This window comes from Pituophis catenifer, unplaced genomic scaffold (assembly GCF_029215685.1).
Source record: "Pituophis catenifer annectens isolate HBS135680 unplaced genomic scaffold, rPitCat1.0.hap2 SCAF_7, whole genome shotgun sequence".
NCBI lineage: Eukaryota > Metazoa > Chordata > Lepidosauria > Squamata > Colubridae > Pituophis > Pituophis catenifer.
The window spans coordinates 88,796,493-88,814,534 of record NW_027256887.1 but is presented as its reverse complement, the minus strand read 5'-3'; the positions used below and the strand labels follow the sequence as shown (position 1 = coordinate 88,814,534).

Sequence of the window (18,042 nt, the reverse complement as noted above, 5' to 3'; positions counted from 1 at the left end):
AATAGTAGAGGTTCTCCTGCTTGAGCAGAGGGTTAGACTAGAAGACCTCGGAGGGCCTCTCTATTTTATTTGAACTATCTAAGGATAACAGAATAACAGACTTAGAAGGGACTTTTGTCTTTCTTTCTTTCTTTCTTTCTTTCTTTCTTTCTTTCTTTCTTTCTTTCTTTCTTTCACTTACTTACTTACTTACTTACTTACTTACTTATTTGGTCTGTTGTGTGGATGTTTGGGTGGTTTAGGGGTGGGGAATTGTGGTAGGTGGGAGTGTGTTTGGGGATTGTTATGTGTGTTGGATCTGGTCTTTGGGTGTTAAGTGAATTTCATTGAATGGGTATACTGTGTATACACATACAATGACATTAAAGTTACTACTACTATTATTATTATTATTATTATTATTATTATTATTATTATTATTATTATTATTATTATTTCTGGTGGCAAGCTGTTCCACTGGTTAATTGTTCTCTCTGGCAGGAAGTTTCTCCTTAATTCCAGGTTGTTTCTCTCCTTAATTATTAATTTCCATCCATTGCTTCTTCTCCTGCCTTCGGGTGCTTTGGAGAATAGCTTGACTCCCTCTTCTTTGTGGCAGCCCCTCAAATATCAGAACTCTGCTATTATTTATTGGTTCGATTTATTTATTTATTGGTTCGATTTATATGCCGCCCTTCTCTGGAAACTCAGGGCGGCTTACAATGCATTAAGCAATAGCCTTCATACTTTTGTATATACCTGCTTAGTAGGGCTTTCGGGCCCCCCTAAGCGGTGTTCTTTTTTTATACAAAGTCACCTTATTGCCCCCACAATCCGGGTCCTCATTTTACCTACCTCGGAAGGACGGAAGGCTGAGTCAACCTTGAGCCTGGTGAGATTCGAACTCGCAGTAATTGCAGGCAGCTGGTGTTACTTAACAGTGCTTTAGTCTGCCGCGCCACCTAGGCTCTTATGTCTCCCCTCGTCCTTCTCTTCACTAGACTAGCCATGCCCAGTTCCTGCAACCGTTCTTCGGATGTTTTATCCTCCAGTCCCCTAAAATCCTCTTTGTTGCTCTTCTCTGCACTCTTTCCAGAGTCTCCACATCTTTTTTTGACGCCTGGGAGTTGAAGTTCACCCATTCTGAAACCGCCGAGCCGGCTGGGGAATTCTGGGAGTTGAAGCCCACCCCTCTTAATTTTGCTGAGTGGCTGAGAAATTCACTTCCCTTTCTTTTCTTCACTCAGGATGGGCATGTCCGATGCCAGGAAGAACTCTGCCCCCCACCGCCATGCGCCCGGCCCCTCCGAGACCCCAAACGCTGCTGTCCAGTGTGCACAGGTGACCATCGAAGAAGAACTGGGAATGGGGAGGAGACCCCTTGTCCAGTTTGCTGCTCATTTCCCCACGTGGAAGCTGAGTGGGCCCCGCCAGCTCAGATTGGACTAGTGACATCTTGGAAGTTTGCAGCCCGCAACTTGGCTCACTTGTTTGAGTCGTCTCCAGGGCACCTGGAATGGGGTTAATGAACCCCAAAGGGCTACTCAATCCTTTTCATATTACAGGTAGTCCTCGAGTTACAACAGTTCGTTTAGGTGCCGTTTGAAGTTACAACAGCACTAAAAAAAGCGACTTACGGCCGTTTTTCACACTTATGACCGTTGCAGCATTCCCATGGTCACCGGATCAAAATTGGGATGCTTGGCAACTGGCTCATATTTATGACCGTTGTATTGTCCGGGTGTGTGTGTGTGTCACATGATCCCTTTTTGCAACCTTCTGACCGACAAAAGTCAATGGGGAAGCCAGATTCACTTAACAACCAGGCTACTAACTTAAGAACTGCAGGGATTCACTTAACAACTCTGGCAAGAAAGGTCCTAAAATGGGGCAAAATGCACTTAACAAATGTCTCGCTTCGCGATGGAAATGTGGGGCTCAATTGTGGTCATAAGTCGAGGACTACCTGTATTTTTGATCCGAGATATGTTAATTAGATAGGGACCTCAGAGTAGTAGTTTTGGTTTGGATTTAGCTCCCAATGGGGAGATTCTGCATCATAAACCAGGATTTGTGGCTTAGACTGTCATGCAAATGCAGCTGGCGTGAGCAAACAAACTATGGCTTGGCATGTCCTTTGAGGCTATGGCTATTCAAGACTGTGAAATATTGTGGGGAAAATAGGAGGAGGGAGGTGTGTTGGATACATTCGCCGCCCTGAGTTATTTGTAAAAATAATACAGATCGACTTCAACTATTCATTTAGTGACCATAAATGCGAGAACTGGTTGCAAGTCACCTTTTACAATGCTGTCGTAACTTTGAATGGTCACTAAATGAATGGTTGTAAGTTGAGGATAACCTTGTGTCAATGCAGCCCTTGTGTCTATTCCGAATAGAATAGAATAGAATAGAATAGAATAGAATAGAATAGAATAGAATAGAATAGAATAGAATAGAATAAAAGAATAAAAAATAGGAATAGAACAGAACAGAACAGAACAGAACAGAACAGAACAGAACAGAATAGAATAGAATAGAATAGAATAGAATAGAATAATAAGCTAGACTAGACTAGAAAAATAGAATAGGATAGGACAGGACAGGACAGGACAGGACAGGACAGAACAGAAGAATAGAATAGAATAGAATAGAATAGAATAGAATAGAATAGAATAGAATAGAATAGAATAGAATAGAATAGAATAGAATAGAATAGAAAAATAGGATAGGATAGGACAGGACAGGACAGAACAGAAAAGAATAGAACAGAACAGAACAGAACAGAACAGAACAGAATAGAATAGAATAAAAGAATAAAAAATAAGAATAGAATAGAATAGAACAGAACAGAACAGAATAGAATAGAATAGAATAGAATAATAAACTAGACTAGACTAGAAAAATAGAATAGGATAGGATAGGATAGGACAGAACAGAACAGAACAGAACAGAACAGAACAGAACAGAAGAATAGAATAGAATAGAATAGGATAGAATAGAATAGAATAGAATAGAATAGAATAGAATAATAGACTAGACTAGAAAAATAGGACAGGACAGGACAGGACAGGACAGGACAGGACAGGACAGGACAGAAGAATAGAACAGAAGAGAAGAATAGAATAGAATAGAATAGAATAGAATAGAATAGAATAGAATAGAATAGAATAGAAAATAGGAATAGAAGAGAACAGAAGAATAGAATAGAATAGAATAGAATAGAATAGAATAGAATAGAATAGAATAGAATAGAATAGAATAATAGACTAGACTAGAAAAATAGGACAGGACAGGACAGGACAGGACAGGACAGAACAGAAGAATAGAATAGAATAGAATAGAATAGAATAGAATAGAATAGAATAGAATAGAATAGAATAGAATAGAATAGAAAATAGGAATAGAATAGAACAGAAGAGAAGAATAGGAGAGGAGAGGAGAGAAGAGAAGAGAAGAGAAGAGAAGAGAAGAGAAGAGAAGAGAAGAGAAGAGAAGAGAAAATAGGAATAGAAGAGAACAGAAGAATAGAATAGAATAGAATAGAATAGAATAGAATAGAATAGAATAGAATAGAATAGAAAATAGGAATAGAAGAGAACAGAAGAGAAGAAAAGAATAGAATAGAATAGAATAGAATAGAATAGAATAGAATAGAATAGAAAATAGGAATAGAATAGAACAGAAGAGAAGAATAGAATAGAATAGAATAGAATAGAATAGAATAGAATAGAATAGAATAGAATAGAATAATAGACTAGACTAGACTAGAAGGATAGGATAGGATAGGATAGGATAGGATAGGATAGGATAGGATAGGATAGGATAGGATAGGACAGGACAGAATAGAATTGGACTAAGGAGGAGGAGGAGTTAGAAAGGAACCATCTTCTACTCCAACCCCCTCCTCAAGCAGGAGACCCTATACCATTTCAGACAAGTAGCCATCCAATCTCTTCTTAAAAACTTCTACTGTTGGAGCCCCCATAACTTCTGGAGGCAAGTTGTTCCACCGATGAATTGTTCTAACTGTCAGGAAATTTCATTTGCAAATGCCTTGTAAAATATGGGGAGTGAAAGGAATCCAGGATTCTGCTTTGCAGACTGGCCAGGATGAAACCCAGTTTGACCCAACTCCTCTCTTGCTGGTGACTGTCAGTTTGTGTTTTCGAGGACCTCGAATTTGAAGACGGCACCGAGTGGGCACCAGCGAGAGACCCTTGCAGCGTCTGCACCTGCCACCAGGGGGAGACCGTGTGCCATGCCCTCCAGTGCCCACCTGTCACCTGCCAGCATCCAGCCCGGCTTCTCGGTGAGTGCCAAAACCTCAGGGCCCTCACCTCTGGGATCGGTGGCATTGAACCCGGCTGTAGAAGGAAGGCACCGAGAGGAAAATGAAAGGGCTTGGCAGAATTAGGGTGCCGGCAAATAGCCTGCTCCAGATTCTGTTGCCGTCAGAAAAAAAATCAAGCTAATATTAAAGAAAACAAAAATGACATTTTTGGAGAAGGAAGGAAGAAAGAAAGATTCATTTTACAAAATCTCACCGTAAATGAAATTCAGACATTCTTGCATTTTAATTTCTAAGAGGGCACTCTTTTTTTTTTTTAAAGATCTTATACTACAATGGAATTCAGACGTTCCTGCATTTCAATTTCTAATTCATTTTTTAAAAAAACCTCCTGCAGGAAACAATATCCAGATACTCATGCGTTTCAGTTTCTATGAGCTCATTCATTTAAAAAAGATCTTGCATGAAACGATATCCAGAACTTGCATTTCGATTTCTAAGAGCACACTTGTTTGTTTTTTTTAAAGAAATCTTGTACTAAACAATATTTAGACACTCTAATGAACCCCCTGCCCCTCTTCTCTCCCCTCATTCAGTGGCCCCCAGCTTTATTTATTTATTTTATTGATTAAATTTATATGCTGCCCATCTCACTGCCAAGGCGAGTTTTATCTCACTGCCGGGCGAGCGCTGACAACGAGCGCTCAGCTGTTAGAAATTTAAACATGGCCCGAGGGTTTCCCTCGTGCCAGGGGTCTTAGCAGCTTTCACTGTGCCTCCTCCAAGGTTCCTGCTGCCCGCAATGCCACCAGTGTCTCTACAACCAGCGCCTCTACAGCCACGGCCAAGAGTTCGCCGATCCAGACAATTCCTGCCAGAACTGCCAGTGCAAGGTGAGACCCATCAGCTCCGACCCGTGGATGATGCCCCCCAATTCTCCTGCCCACTTTCAGTTGCCTGGCAACCCAAATCCTGAAGCTGCCACCCCAAACTCAATCATCCTTTCGTTGGTTCCTTTAGAGATCTCAAATTCCTCTCAAAACTCTTGCAAGGGATAATTTTTCTTTCAAAAAAGATAAAAGGAACCGTCATAATTTAATAATGGAACGGAACAGAATAGAAGGAATGTAGAATAGGATAGGAGAGAGAATGGGATGGGAATGGGATGGAATGGAATTGGATACACCAGGAATTTGTCTCCCGTACAGAAACTCTCAGTGTACATACAAACAATATAGTCATAATAATGATACCAATAAGAGAAGGTAGTAGAAAAGGTGAGAAGAAGAATAGCAATAAAAGGATGTTTATCTCCACTGGAGCTTCTGCAGGAGGAGATGGAGAAGAAGCAGAATCAAAGGTTCCTTCAGATCTAAATCCCCGTCTATGTCCTCTCTTGCAGGGGGGCACCGTCCACTGCTCACCTACTGTTTGCCCACCAGTGACTTGCCCCCACCCAGAGCGGAGGCCTGGATCCTGCTGCCCCACCTGCCCTAGTGAGTAACTGAAGGGAATTGATGGGGCACCTCTTGCTTTCTCTTTCTGGAAGGAAGGAAGGAAGGAAAGAAAGAAGGAAGAGGGAGAAGGAAGGAGAAAGGGAGGAAGGGAGGAATAGAAAGAAAGAAAGAAGAAAGAGGGATGGAGGGACAGAAGGAAGGAAGGAAGGAAGGAAGGGGAGAGTGAAGGAAGGAGGGAGGGAGGAATAGAAAGAAAGAGAGAGAGAGAAAGGGAGGGAGGGAGGAGGAGGAAGGAAGGGGGAGAAGGAAGGAGAAAGAGAGGGAGGAAAAGAAAGAAAGAAAGAAAGGAAAGAGGGAGGGAGGGAGAAGGAAGGAAGGGGGAGAAGGAAGGAGAAAGGGAGGGTGGAATAGAAAGAAAGAGAGAGACAGAGAGAAAGAGGGAGGGAGGGGGAAGGAAGGAAGGAAGGAAGGAAGGCAGGCAGGCAGGCATTGGGGGGCCCTGCTCTGCTTCAAATCCACATTTTTAGAGATTGCTTGTAATCCTCTGTAACTTTAATTTCTTTTTATATTGATAATGGTTTTTATAGTTCTATTGCTTACTATTTTGTAAACTGCCCAGAGCCATCTGGGGCAGCAAGTTGGGCAAGCCTATAAATGTAATAAACCAATACATAAAAATAATAACTGGGGGGGGGGAGAGACGACTAGCGGTTTGCATTTGAATGTTAAGTGACTTCCTCTCCTCCCTCCCTCCCTCCACTAGGCTGCCTGCAGGACAACCAGCTGGTGCCCGATGGGGAGGAGGTCCCCAACCCGCTGGATCCGTGCCAGTCTTGCATCTGCAGTGGGGGAGAGCTGGTCTGCACCCCGCGGAAGTGCGTGGCTCCCCTCTGCGCCCACCCCTTGCCGGGCTCCTGTTGCCAAAACAACTGCAACGGTAAGATGGCAGCACCTCAAGGGGTTACCCCAGAAAACCGGTCCTGCCCTGTGTGTAACGCCCAATAAACCCCGGACTGAGGTGGAGATTTAATCAATCAGAATAGAGCTGGAAGGGACCTTGGAGGTCTTCTAGTCCAGCCCCCTGCTCCAAGCGGGAGATCTATAGCATGTCAGACAAATGGCTGTCCAGTCTCTTCTTAAAAACCTCCATTGTTGGAGCACCCATAACTTCTGGTGGCAAGTTGTTCCACTGGTTAATTGTCCTCACTCTTAGGAAGTTTCTCCTTAATTCCAGGTTGCTTCTCTCCTTGATTAGTTTCCATCCGTTGCTTCTTCTCCTGCCTTCTGGTGCTTTGGAGAAGAGGCTGACCCCCCTCCTCTTGGTGGCAGCCCCTCAAATATTAGAAGACTGCTATCCTGTCCCCCCGAGTCCTTCTTTTCTCTAGACTAGTTATACCCTGCAATCGTTCCTCATATGTTTTAGTTTCCAAGCCTTTAATCATCTTACTTGCTCTTCTTTGCACTTTTTCCAAAGTCTCGGCATCTTTTGTGTAATGTGGTCAGAGGTGGCATTGAATCGGTTCGGACCGGTTCACCCAAACCGGTAGCGGAAATCGCGGGTGTTAAGTGCTCTCTGAGAGCCCCCGAGAAGGCAGCAGAGCATGTGCAGAGTGTTGAAGCTCCCCCATTTCCCATTCATGTGCCTGCCCTGGAATCATTCTCTTTTAATGACCTCCATAATCCCTTGTGGGGTGGAATGTGGGCAACCAAATGGAGCTGGAGTGTTTACTGGCCGGATGCCCTTCCTGTCACCAATGTGGAGTTTTGTTCAGCAGATCTATTCTCATTGTGCCCCGAAAGAGAAATATCTGCCTCTACCTAGGATCGAACTCACAGCCTCCTGATTGTGAGGTGAGAACTCCACCTCTAGGCCAACTCATCACTCATGTGCCTGCCCTGGAATATCCCCCCCACCCCAAAATACCCCCGGTTTGCAAAAATAATACATCTGATTTGTCTGAAATGGTATAGAGCAGTGCACCTTTTCGGCACCAAGTGCCCAAACCAGAACTCATATGCGTGCATCTGTGTGCACACGCCGGGGCACTGGATACTCGAAGGTTTGCCATCACGGGTATAGAGTTTCCTGCTCGAGCGGGGCTGAAGGTTGGACTAGAAGACCTCCGAGGTCCCTTCCAACTCTCTTATTCTGGCATTTTCTATCCAGGCTGCAGCTACACCGGAAAGGAGTACCCCAACGGAGCAGAGTTCCCCCACCCCACCGACAGCTGCCGGCAGTGTCACTGCATTGTGAGTGCCCAGCAGTGGCAGGAGAAGCTGGCAGCCCCTTCCCCCCCGACCGACCGCCATAGAGCAGTTCAGAGGAAAATAGGGTGGATCGCTTCTGGGGCGGAGGGGGGTGGACTACATGACCTCAAGGGTGCCTGTTGAATCAAGAAGAATGCCAGCACGATTCCCTTCCCTCCCTCCCTCCCTCCCTATGGCAGAATGGCCATGTGCAGTGCCTCTCCCGTCGATGCCCACCTCTGCTCTGCCCCGAGCCCACCGTGAGACCCCAAGAGTGCTGCCCCCAATGTCCAGGTAGGACCCCCTCTTGAGCGCCTCACGCTACAATGGGCTGGGTTTCGACAGGGAGGGCAGCCACGCCCAAGGAGAGCACGCCACGCCTCTGAACAGCCCCCTCCCCTTTTTTATAGCCCCTCCGGCCGGCTGCCTCTACTTGGGGGTCTCCTACAAGCACCTGGAACGGTTCTACGACCCCTCGGAGAAGTGCCGCACCTGCGTTTGTGCCAACAGTACCATCACGTGCCAGCGCCAGCCCTGCGCACCGGTCCTGTGCTCACACCCGCTGCAGCAGGGATGTTGCCGCTCCTGTGATGGTAACGGGCAGCCTCTGCTCGCCCTCGCCCACCCCTGGAGTCCCAGCCCTGGGCAGGGGGTAGTGGGCTCACTCAGTCAACTTCAAGCAAGGGACCCCAAGAGGGTTGCACCCCACATCGTGGCCTTTCGTCTCTCCCTCTGCCCCAAACGCGGCTGGGCTCGGCTGCCAGCCGTTGCTCTCATGCCAGTTGGGTGCAGTTGGCCTCTTGTGCAGTGGTGAAATCCAATTTTTTTTTACTACCGGTTCTGTGGGCGTGGCTTGGTGGGTGTGGCCTAGCTTGGTGGGTGTGGCTTGGTGGGCGTGGCAGGGGAAGGATACTGCAAAATCTCCATTCCCACCCCACTCCAGGGGAAGGATACTGTAAAATCTCCACTTCCTCCTGATCAGCTGGGACTCGGGAGGCAGAGAATAGATGGGGGCGAGGCCAGTCAGAGATGGTATTTACCGGTTCTCCGAACTACTCAAAATTTCCGTTACCGGTTCTCCAGAACTGGTCAGAACCTGCTGAAACCCACCTCTGGGAAGGATACTGCAAAATCCCCATTCCCTCCCCACTCCAGGAGAAGGATACTGCAAAAGCCCCATTCCCTCCCCACTCCAGAAGGATACTGCAAAAGCCCCATTCCCTCCCCACTCCAGGAGAAGGACACTGCAAAATCCCCATTCCCTCCCCACTCCAGGAGAAGGATATTGCAAAAGCCCCATTCCCTCCCCACTCCAGGAGAAGGACACTGCAAAAGCCCCATTCCCTCCCCACTCCAGGAGAAGGACACTGCAAAATCTCCATTCCCACCCCACTCTGGGGCCAGCCAGAGGTGGTATTTGCCGGTTCTCCAAACTGCTCACCGGCTCTTCTCTGCCCCCTCCGCTTCCAGGCTGCCTTTACCAGGGCAAGGAGCTGCCCAACGGGGAGCAGTTTGTGGACCCCCAAGACCCCTGCCGCCTCTGCTCCTGCTGGGAAGGGGGCGTGGTTTGCAAGACCAAGGCCTGCCCTGCGGCCGAGTGCCCGTTCCCGGTGCCCGGGCCCTGCTGCAAGAGCTGTGAAGGTAAGTGGGAGGTCGGGGGTCCAGGGGGGGTGCTGCCTCCAAGGAAGGAGTCTTGCCTGGGGAAAAGTCAAAATCCAGAAGCAGCGAAATGATCTGACTGTCCAGTAGAGCCTGGCTGGAACACGTGCGGGGGGGGGGCACAACCCCACCGGGACACGTTTTCCAATCCTGACAATTCAGTGGGACTTTTGGCTGGACCTCCCAAATCAGTTTGGTTGAGCAGTTAAGGCACCAGGTAGAAAGTGGGAGAGCAGGAGATGGTGAGTTCTAGTTCTGCCTTAGGCATGAAAGGCAGCTGGGTGATTTTTGACCAATCACCAGGAGACGGTGAATTCTAGTCCTGCTTTAGACATGAACGCTGGTTGGGTGACTTTGGTCCAATCACCAGGAGACAGTGAGTTCTAGTTCCACCTTAGGCATGAAAGCCGGCTGGGTGACATTGAGCCATTCACCAGGAGACTGGGAGTTCTAGTCCCACCTTAGGCATGAAAGCTAGCTTGTTGACTTTGGCTCAATAACCAGGAGGCTGTGAGTTCTAGTCCCACCTTAGGCATGAAAGCCGGCTGGGTGACTTTGGGCCAATCACCAGGAGACGGGAGGTGATCGATGAGTGACTGCCTGTCAGAAGGGCACATTGCTCCAGGAATGGGTGTAACCGGTGCACAACTTGTAGTTGTGCAAATACGTCTTGACCACGGCTGCTCCTGAAGAAGAAGGGGACCCATACCAGCTCCTGCCTCCTCATCTTGGTGGGCCAGGAGGATGTAAGAGGGCAGAGTTGGTCCTTCAAATAGCCCTCCTCCTCATCGGAGCAGAAGAGGCCTTCTGGGACCCTCCGTCTCTGCCCTCCTCACTGCCGCAACCTCCGAGGAAGACTCACCGGGTGAGTTTCGGGGCCCCTCCTGCAACCTCCTCTTCTCTCGCTGTCCCAAGGGTGCGAATACGTCTCCCAGCGCTACCTGAGCGGGCAGGAGTTCCCGGACCCCCAGGACACCTGTGGCCTCTGCTCCTGCCTGGGCGGCTTCGTCACCTGCACGAGGAAGCCCTGTTTCCAAGCGCCCTGCAGCCATCCTCTCCGGATGCCCAGCCAATGCTGCCCTACGTGCCATGGTGAGGTCCGAGGGATGGGAGGGCAGGAGAAGGTGGGAAGCGTGATTGGCCACAAGGAAAAGGGGGTGGGCAATGACCTCACTGATCTTCGGGGTTGGCTGTCCTCACAACCCACCCTCAACCAGCTACTGGGTGCCCACCCCCTTGGCAGCTGAGCCCAAGGCTCCAGTGAGCCTCCACTAACTCCTCTTCCTCTCGCCAGATAGACTGCGCCTTCCATGGGGTCACTGTTGCCAATGGCCAAGCCGTTCCTGATCCAGGAGACCCTCTCTGCTCGGAGTGCACCTGTCAGGTGAGAATGGCAGCCGCCAGGAGCAGGTGGGGAAAGAAAGAGAAAGGAAGGAAGGAAGGAAGCAGGGAGGGAGGGAGGGAGGGAAGAGAATGGAGAGGAAGAATGAAGAGAAAAAAGAAAAGGAAGGAAGGAAGGAGAGAAAGAGAGAGAAAGGAAGAAGGAAGGAAAGTAGAAAGAGAAGAAAGAAGGAGGGAGGAGAATGGAAAGAAAGAAAGAGGAAGAGGCAGAGAAAGACAGAAGGAAGGAAGGAAAGAGAAGGGAGGGAGGGAGGGAAGAGAATGGAGAGGAAGAATGAAGGGAAAAAAGAAAAAGAAGGAAGGAAGGAGAGACTGGAGAGAAAGAGAGAGAAAGATGAAGAGAAAGGAAGAAGGAAAGAAAAAAGAAAGAGAGGAGAAAGAAAGAGGGAGGGAGGAGAATGGAAAGAAAGAAAGAGGAAGAGGCAGAGAAAGAAAGAAAGAAAGAAAGAAAGAAAGAAAGAAAGAAAGAAAGAAAGAAAGAAAGAAAGAAAGAAAGAAAGAAAGAAAACCAAAGCCTGCTCTTTTTATACATCATGTAAATCTGTCTTTTTCCAAACGTGGCAACTTTTAAGAGGGGTGGGCTTCTGGGAATTGAAGTCCACCCCTCTTAAAAGTTGCCGCATTTGAAAAAACCAGGGCTGCAGGCAAGAGTCACTATTTTCCTTGGAAGCCTGGAGTCATTCCCTGCCCGGCGGCTTCTGGCACCCACCGGGCATCCTGCGGCCAAAATAAGCACAAGGAAGAAAAACCGGAAACATTTCACGCTGCCCGGGGGGTGCAATAAAGACACGGACAGTTGCCCGTTGCACAAACGGCTGGAATCTGGTGTACGCACACGCAGACATACACGGGGCCAGCCTCGGTCATAAAATGAGCACGGTCATTAAACAAATTCTGTGGTGGTTATGTGAACACCATGGCCAATAAAGCATTCTCTTCTCTTCTCTTCTCTTCTCTTCTCTTCTCTCTCCTCTCCTCTCCTCTCCTCTCCTCTCCTCTCCTCTTCTCTTCTCTTTCTCTTCTCTTTCCCCCTCTCTCTCACACACACACATTCTTTTTCTCATTCGCTCTCTCATTCTTTCTCATTTTCTCACATTCTCTCTCATTCTCTCTATCTCACACACACACACATTCTCTCTCTCATTCCCTCTCTTTCATTCTATCTCTCTCATTCTCTCTCTCTCTTTCTCTCTCTTTCTCTCTCTCTCTCTTCCTCTTCTCTTCTCTCCTCTTCTCTTCTCTTTCTCTTTCTCTTTTCATCTCTTCTCTTCCTCTTCTCATCTCTTCTCTTTCTCTTCCTCTTCTCTTCTCTCCTCTTCTCTTTCTCTCTCTCTCTCACATACACACACACATTCTTTCTCTCATTCTCTCTCTCTCTCATTCTTTCTCATTTTCTCTCGCATTCTCTCTCATTCTCCCTCTATCTCACAAACACACATTCTCTCTTTCATTCTATCTCTCTCATTCTCTTTCTCTCTCTTTCTCTCTCTCTCTCCTCCTCCTCCTTCTTCCCTTTCCTCTTCCTCTTTCCGCAGGCGGGCTCGATTCATTGTATGAAGAAACTTTGCACGCCAGTCAGCTGTGCCCATCCGGTGCCCGGCCCATGCACCTGTCCCCTGTGCCAGGGTGAGTGATTTCAAAAGATGCTACTACCCTTTATCTGCAGGGCTACACATTCACTCATTCACTCACTCGATTGATTGATTGATTGATTGATTGCTTCATTCATTCATTCATTCACTCATTCACTCCCTCCCTTATAGATTGCTTTAAAATTTGTGGCAGAAAAAAACAAAAACAAACAAAGGAACAAAGTACAATCATGACTTCAACTCCCAGAATTCCCCGCCCTCCCAGCTTCTTAAAGGGCCAGAAGGGATTTCTTTGCTCCGACTCTGAGTGGCCTCTTTTCTCCCTTCCAGGCTGCAGGTTCCGGGGCCAAGACTACGGAGATGGAGAGAGTTTTGCTTCCCCACACCAGCCCTGCGAGGAATGCCAATGCCTGGTCAGTAACCGGGGGGGGGGAGAGGGGGCTGAGTCATTGCGACTGGAGATGGGGGGGCACAAACCACAGTTAGTCCTCAAGTTACGACCATAATGGAACCTGAAGTGATCCATTTTATGACACTGCAATTTTAAGACTCAATTTTACAATTTTTTTTTTTGCAATGGGGTCTTATGCAAACTCAGCAATCCATTGTGCTAACGTTGCAGTCGTTAAGTAAACCTTGGGGTCATTAAACGAAGCCATTGTTTCAATGGCACAGTTTTTGCCAAAAATTGTAAGCATCAGTTTTCGGCCAACTGGGAGTCCACAAGTCTTAAAGTTGCCAAGGTTGGAGACCCCTGATCCAGATGACCGAGAAACCAGTGGTGAAATGTAAAATTTGTTACTACAGGTTATGTGGGGGGAGGGGTAATGAGACTGGGTGGGCGTGGCCAACTTTTTTTTTTTTTTGTTTCCTTTTTAAAACATTTTTTTACAACCTATTCGGGCGAATAGGTTGTAAAAAAATGCTTTTAAAAGGTTAAAAAAGGCTCTGACGATCACAGCTGTGGTGCGCGATCGTCAGAGCCTTTTTAAAAAACCTTTTAAAAGCAGGAAGTAATGACACCCGGGTGGGTAGGCGAAGCCTCGCGCCGCCATCGCTACCCGTTCTCCGAACCACCTGCACCGATCGCTACCGGATCGCCCGAACCGGTCCGAACCGGGAGCATTTCACCCCATGAGAAACTCTACACTATTAACAGGACTCTTATCCTGTACTGTCCGCAGCGTGGAACGGTGAAGTGCTCTCCCACTCCGTGCCCTCCCGTGCCCTGCCAGGAACCCGTCACACCCCCTGGCCAATGCTGCCCCAAATGCCCGGGTGCCTGCCGCTACCAGGGACACCTCTACAAAAGCGGGGAGGTCTTTACTTCGCCCCAGGATCCGTGCCGCAATTGTACTTGCCAGGTGAGTCAGTACCAGACCGACAGAGGGATTTTGCGGGTTCCTGGCTGGCACACCAGTCTTTGGCCTTTCCGGCAGGGGCCACAAGTCGCAGGAGCCCAGCTTGAAAGGATGGCGTCAACCATTTGTGTGGCAACTCAGTAGAATATAAAATGAGCAAACCTCACACCCTTCTAGCACTGATAATGTTATCTAGTTGGGTCATGAAACGTCTGCAGGAAAACCATCAACCTCAGAGACCACCCAGGACCCCTCATTTTAACCCTGAACTAATATATTCTCCTTTTTCAGTACCTGTAGATTTGAAGTCTGCTTTGGGCACAGGGTTTGGGGCACCGTGTGTGGGGCGGGGGGTGTAGAGGCAGGGAGGTCTGCAGAAAAGGGAGTCGGGCGCTTCCTGGCTAGGAGGGAACTTTCGGGGTGGCTGGACCTGTGGGGCAAAGAATGACCTTTTTAGGGAGTTCTTGGGTTAGGAGTGGCACTAAATTGGGGGGTGTCCCCTGTCTTAGAAATACAAGAGACTGCTAGTCTCAGCAGGTGGAGAAGGAAGGAGCTGAGTTCAAGAGTGAACAAAAGTGGTCTAGGGCTTCTTTGACCTGAACCCCCCCCCCTCCTGCAGGTGGGACACTGATCTGCCTCTCCCTCTCCCTCTTTCTGATTCTGGGGTGCCAAGGGAACAGTTGGCTTTAGACTGAGGTCAGATCTCACCCCCTCAAGAATGAATTCAAGGTTTTGGTTACTACCTTTAGAACGCTCCATGGCTTAGGACCTAGCTACTTACGGGACCGCCTACTACCACAAATAGCCTCCCACCGCCCGGTACGCTCTCATAGAGAGGGGCTCCTCCGGGTCCCGTTGGCCAAACAGTGTCGACTGGCAGACCCCAGGGGGAGGGCCTTCTCTGTGGGGGCACCCACTGTCTGGAACGAGCTCCCCCCGGAGATACGGAGGATCCCGGATCTGCGCCCTTTCCGCCACACTCTTAAGACCTTCCTATTCCAGCAAGCTGGCCTGGCCTAACCTTTTCCCCCCTTTTCTTTTAAATTGAAAATTTTAAAAAATCTGTTTTTAAATTATTGGGATGTTTTAAATTTGTCTCGGGTTAAATTGTTTAATCTGGTTTTATTTTTGCTTTTAAATTTTTGTATTTATGTATTTTATTTTTGTGCCTGTTCACCGCCCTGAGTCCTTCGGGAGTAGGGCGGTGTATAAATCTAATAAAAGAAAAAGAAAAGAAAGAAAAGAATTCTCAACTGGGGTGTGGCCCACCAGCCTTGGCCCTCCCCACCTCTCCAGCTCCTTGCCCTCTCCCTCCCCAGGCAGGAACGGTGACGTGCCAGCCCAAGCCTTGCCCGCAGCAGTGTGCCCACCCCGTGCCCCCTGCCAGGGCTGCCTGCTGCCCCCTTTGTGATGGCTGCCTTTACGAAGGTCAGGAATACGCCAACCGAGCGGTCTTCACCCCTCCCTCCGACCCCTGCCGCCGTTGCAGCTGCCTCGGGGGCAACGTGCTTTGCGCCCCCATGGTGTGTCCACCGGCCTCGTGTGCCAAACCCAGCCGAAAACTGGGTGAATGTTGCCTGCAATGCCAAGGTAAGAAGCACCCGGGTGGTAGGGACGCTACCTGCACACTAAATAAATTTTAATGCCCAATTGCCGGTCAGCAATTGGCTAGAAAGCAGGCTGGGTGGCAGAGTGACCGGGTACCCCAAAATCTAGGAGCTTCACCTCAATTTTCCTCCTGCCCCTAGTGTGCCAGCACGCAGGTCAGGAATATCCCGAAGGAACCCAGTGGCTCTCGGCTTTGGACCCTTGCCAGGAGTGCTCCTGTGGGGTAAGACCCTCGCGTCGTCACCCTGTGGACCCCACCTCACCCAAGGGAGGTCAAAAAAGTCAGGAGAGTGGCCACGTCCATGCCACTGTGCAGAGGATCTGAAAAAAACAATCAAAATAATCATCAGCATCAAAACTCTATTCCAATATTACTCAAGCAGAGTCACTTTAAGAGGGATGGACTTCAACTCCCAGAATCCCCCAGCCAGCATGGAAGGCGGAGGAATTCTGGGAGTTGAAGTCCACAAGTCAGTCTTAAAGTGGCTAAGTTTGGAGAGCCCTGACACAGAGCAGTGTCTCTCAACCTTGGGAACTTTAAGAGGGGTGGACTTCAACTCCCAGAATTCCCCAGTCAATTCTTGGACTTCAACTCCCAGAATTCCCCTGTGAAGGGGAGCTTCATGCTGGACTGGAGGGGAGGGGCAATCTTGGCCCAATCAAGTGTTGGGCCAGGGGTGTCCATTACGTGTAGTCAAAAACATTAGGAGAGTTGTTTGAACTGGCGCTATTCAGTCGCACCATCCCGGCTGCCATTTTGACTTTTTTGATGACTTTGGGTAGATTCCCTCTGTTTGGGAACTCTTCTCACCTCTTTTGGATGGCTAGAGGCCCCTTATTCTTTTCTCTTTGCCAGCCTGGGGGCGAAGCCTCTTGCCAGCCGGTGCCCTGCAAACCTACGCTCTGCTCTCATCCGGCTCCGGGTCCCTGCTGCCCCATGTGCCACGATTGCATCTTCGAAGGGGAGCGCTATGCCCACGGGCAGGGTTTCCAGCCGGAGTCGTGCCTGCAGTGCATCTGCCAGGTGAGTGCCCACCTCTGCCCCTCGGCACGGCTTCCCAGCAGGAAAAAGACAGCCTGCCCAGGGTTACCAGCTATATCGCAGGCAGAAATCCAAACCTTTGGACTGGGTAGCTATTCAGGATTGCTGTCAGGCCTGCCCCAACTTGGACCTCTAAGTAAGAAAGACTCTCGACTCCCATTTGGTTGAAGTGATACTCTCTTTTACTAAAGTTAAGCGGTTGAAGTGAAAGTAAAGCTACATCTGAGTACAGATAGTCCTCGACTTACAACACTGCATTTATTGACCGTTCAGCCTCTCCAAATGAATGGAGACTGTAGGTAGTCCTCGACTTGCAATAATTCATGTAACGACCGTTTGAAGTTACAAGGGCACTGAAAAAAGTGACTTAGGACTGGTTTTTCACACTTACAACCGTTGCAGCATCTCCATGTCACATGATCAAAATTCAGATACTTTGCAACTGACTCACATTTATGACAGTTGCAGTGTTCCAACCTCCCCTTTTGCGACCTTCTGACAAGCAAAGTCCAATGGGGGAGCCAGATTCACTTAATGGCCACGTGACTAACTTCACACCTGCAGTGATTCTCTTAACAACGGCAGCAAGAAAAATCATAAAGTGGAGCAAAACTCACGCTGGTTTGATGCTTTGGGAACCGCCCGGATGCTTGTCGCCTCTTGATGCCGTTTTGCGTTTGGTGTCCTTGGTGGCTGGTTTATTCCAGTTTGGCACTTCCGGTTCTTGTCAACGTGTCTCCCCTCCCGCCGTTTGTGTTCTCCGAACTTTATCACCCGAAATCCCTTCCCCCTTCCGTCTTGTTTTGTGGCAAGATGCCAGTTAACCGAAGATGCTGAAGATTAGCAGGCCTGAGGTGGGCAGGGTGTGGGCTGTGCCAGCCCCCCGGAAGGAGGGGGTGGATCAGAGTCAGGGATCTGTGGGGCGGAGGGTGGCACTGATGTCCTCGCCCATCTCTCTCTGTTGCAGGACGGGAACGTCCGCTGTGAGGTGATCCCCTGCCCTCCTGCCAAGTGCGCCCAGCCGGTGACGGAGCCCGGAGTTTGCTGCCCCCGTTGCCAAGGTGCCACCTCCAGCTTATCCCTTTTTGACCCTGGAGGCACCCTGGCACTTCAGAAAGACAAAGGAAAGATCTCAGGAATGTGGCCTTAAAAGGGGCCACCGCCTTTGTGGCCGAGGCTTTGTTTCTAGTCCTCATTGTTGTTTGAGACAAACAGACCACCATCGTTGGGCTGGCCCAAACCATTAGTGTAGTGAGCAGAAAGCTGCCCTTCCCAGCTACCCTGTGGTAGGATGGGCAGAAGGGGAGGGAGGGAGGGAGGGAGGGAGGGAAGGAAGGAAAGAAGGAAGGAGAAGGGAGGGAGGGAGGAAGGAAAAAGAAAGGAAAGAGAAGGAAAGGAAGGAAAA

At 48.8% G+C, this 18,042-nt stretch overlaps 1 protein-coding gene across 1 annotated transcript in view; it reads left to right on the top strand.

The window, feature by feature from the left end:
- Positions 1-18,042, top strand: part of KCP (kielin cysteine rich BMP regulator) — a 60,429-nt gene that overhangs the window by 26,662 nt on the left and 15,725 nt on the right. The window contains exons 14-30 of the mRNA XM_070947919.1: positions 1,227-1,320; positions 4,139-4,291; positions 5,057-5,163; positions 5,673-5,766; positions 6,491-6,664; positions 7,895-7,977; positions 8,175-8,268; positions 8,385-8,567; positions 9,445-9,615; positions 10,549-10,757; positions 10,928-11,017; positions 12,570-12,660; positions 12,957-13,039; positions 13,811-13,994; positions 15,311-15,577; positions 15,736-15,818; positions 17,605-17,698. Of these exons, the coding sequence (XP_070804020.1) occupies positions 1,227-1,320; positions 4,139-4,291; positions 5,057-5,163; positions 5,673-5,766; positions 6,491-6,664; positions 7,895-7,977; positions 8,175-8,268; positions 8,385-8,567; positions 9,445-9,615; positions 10,549-10,757; positions 10,928-11,017; positions 12,570-12,660; positions 12,957-13,039; positions 13,811-13,994; positions 15,311-15,577; positions 15,736-15,818; positions 17,605-17,698 (2,254 nt within the window). The remainder of the gene's footprint in view (positions 1-1,226; positions 1,321-4,138; positions 4,292-5,056; positions 5,164-5,672; positions 5,767-6,490; positions 6,665-7,894; positions 7,978-8,174; positions 8,269-8,384; positions 8,568-9,444; positions 9,616-10,548; positions 10,758-10,927; positions 11,018-12,569; positions 12,661-12,956; positions 13,040-13,810; positions 13,995-15,310; positions 15,578-15,735; positions 15,819-17,604; positions 17,699-18,042) is intronic.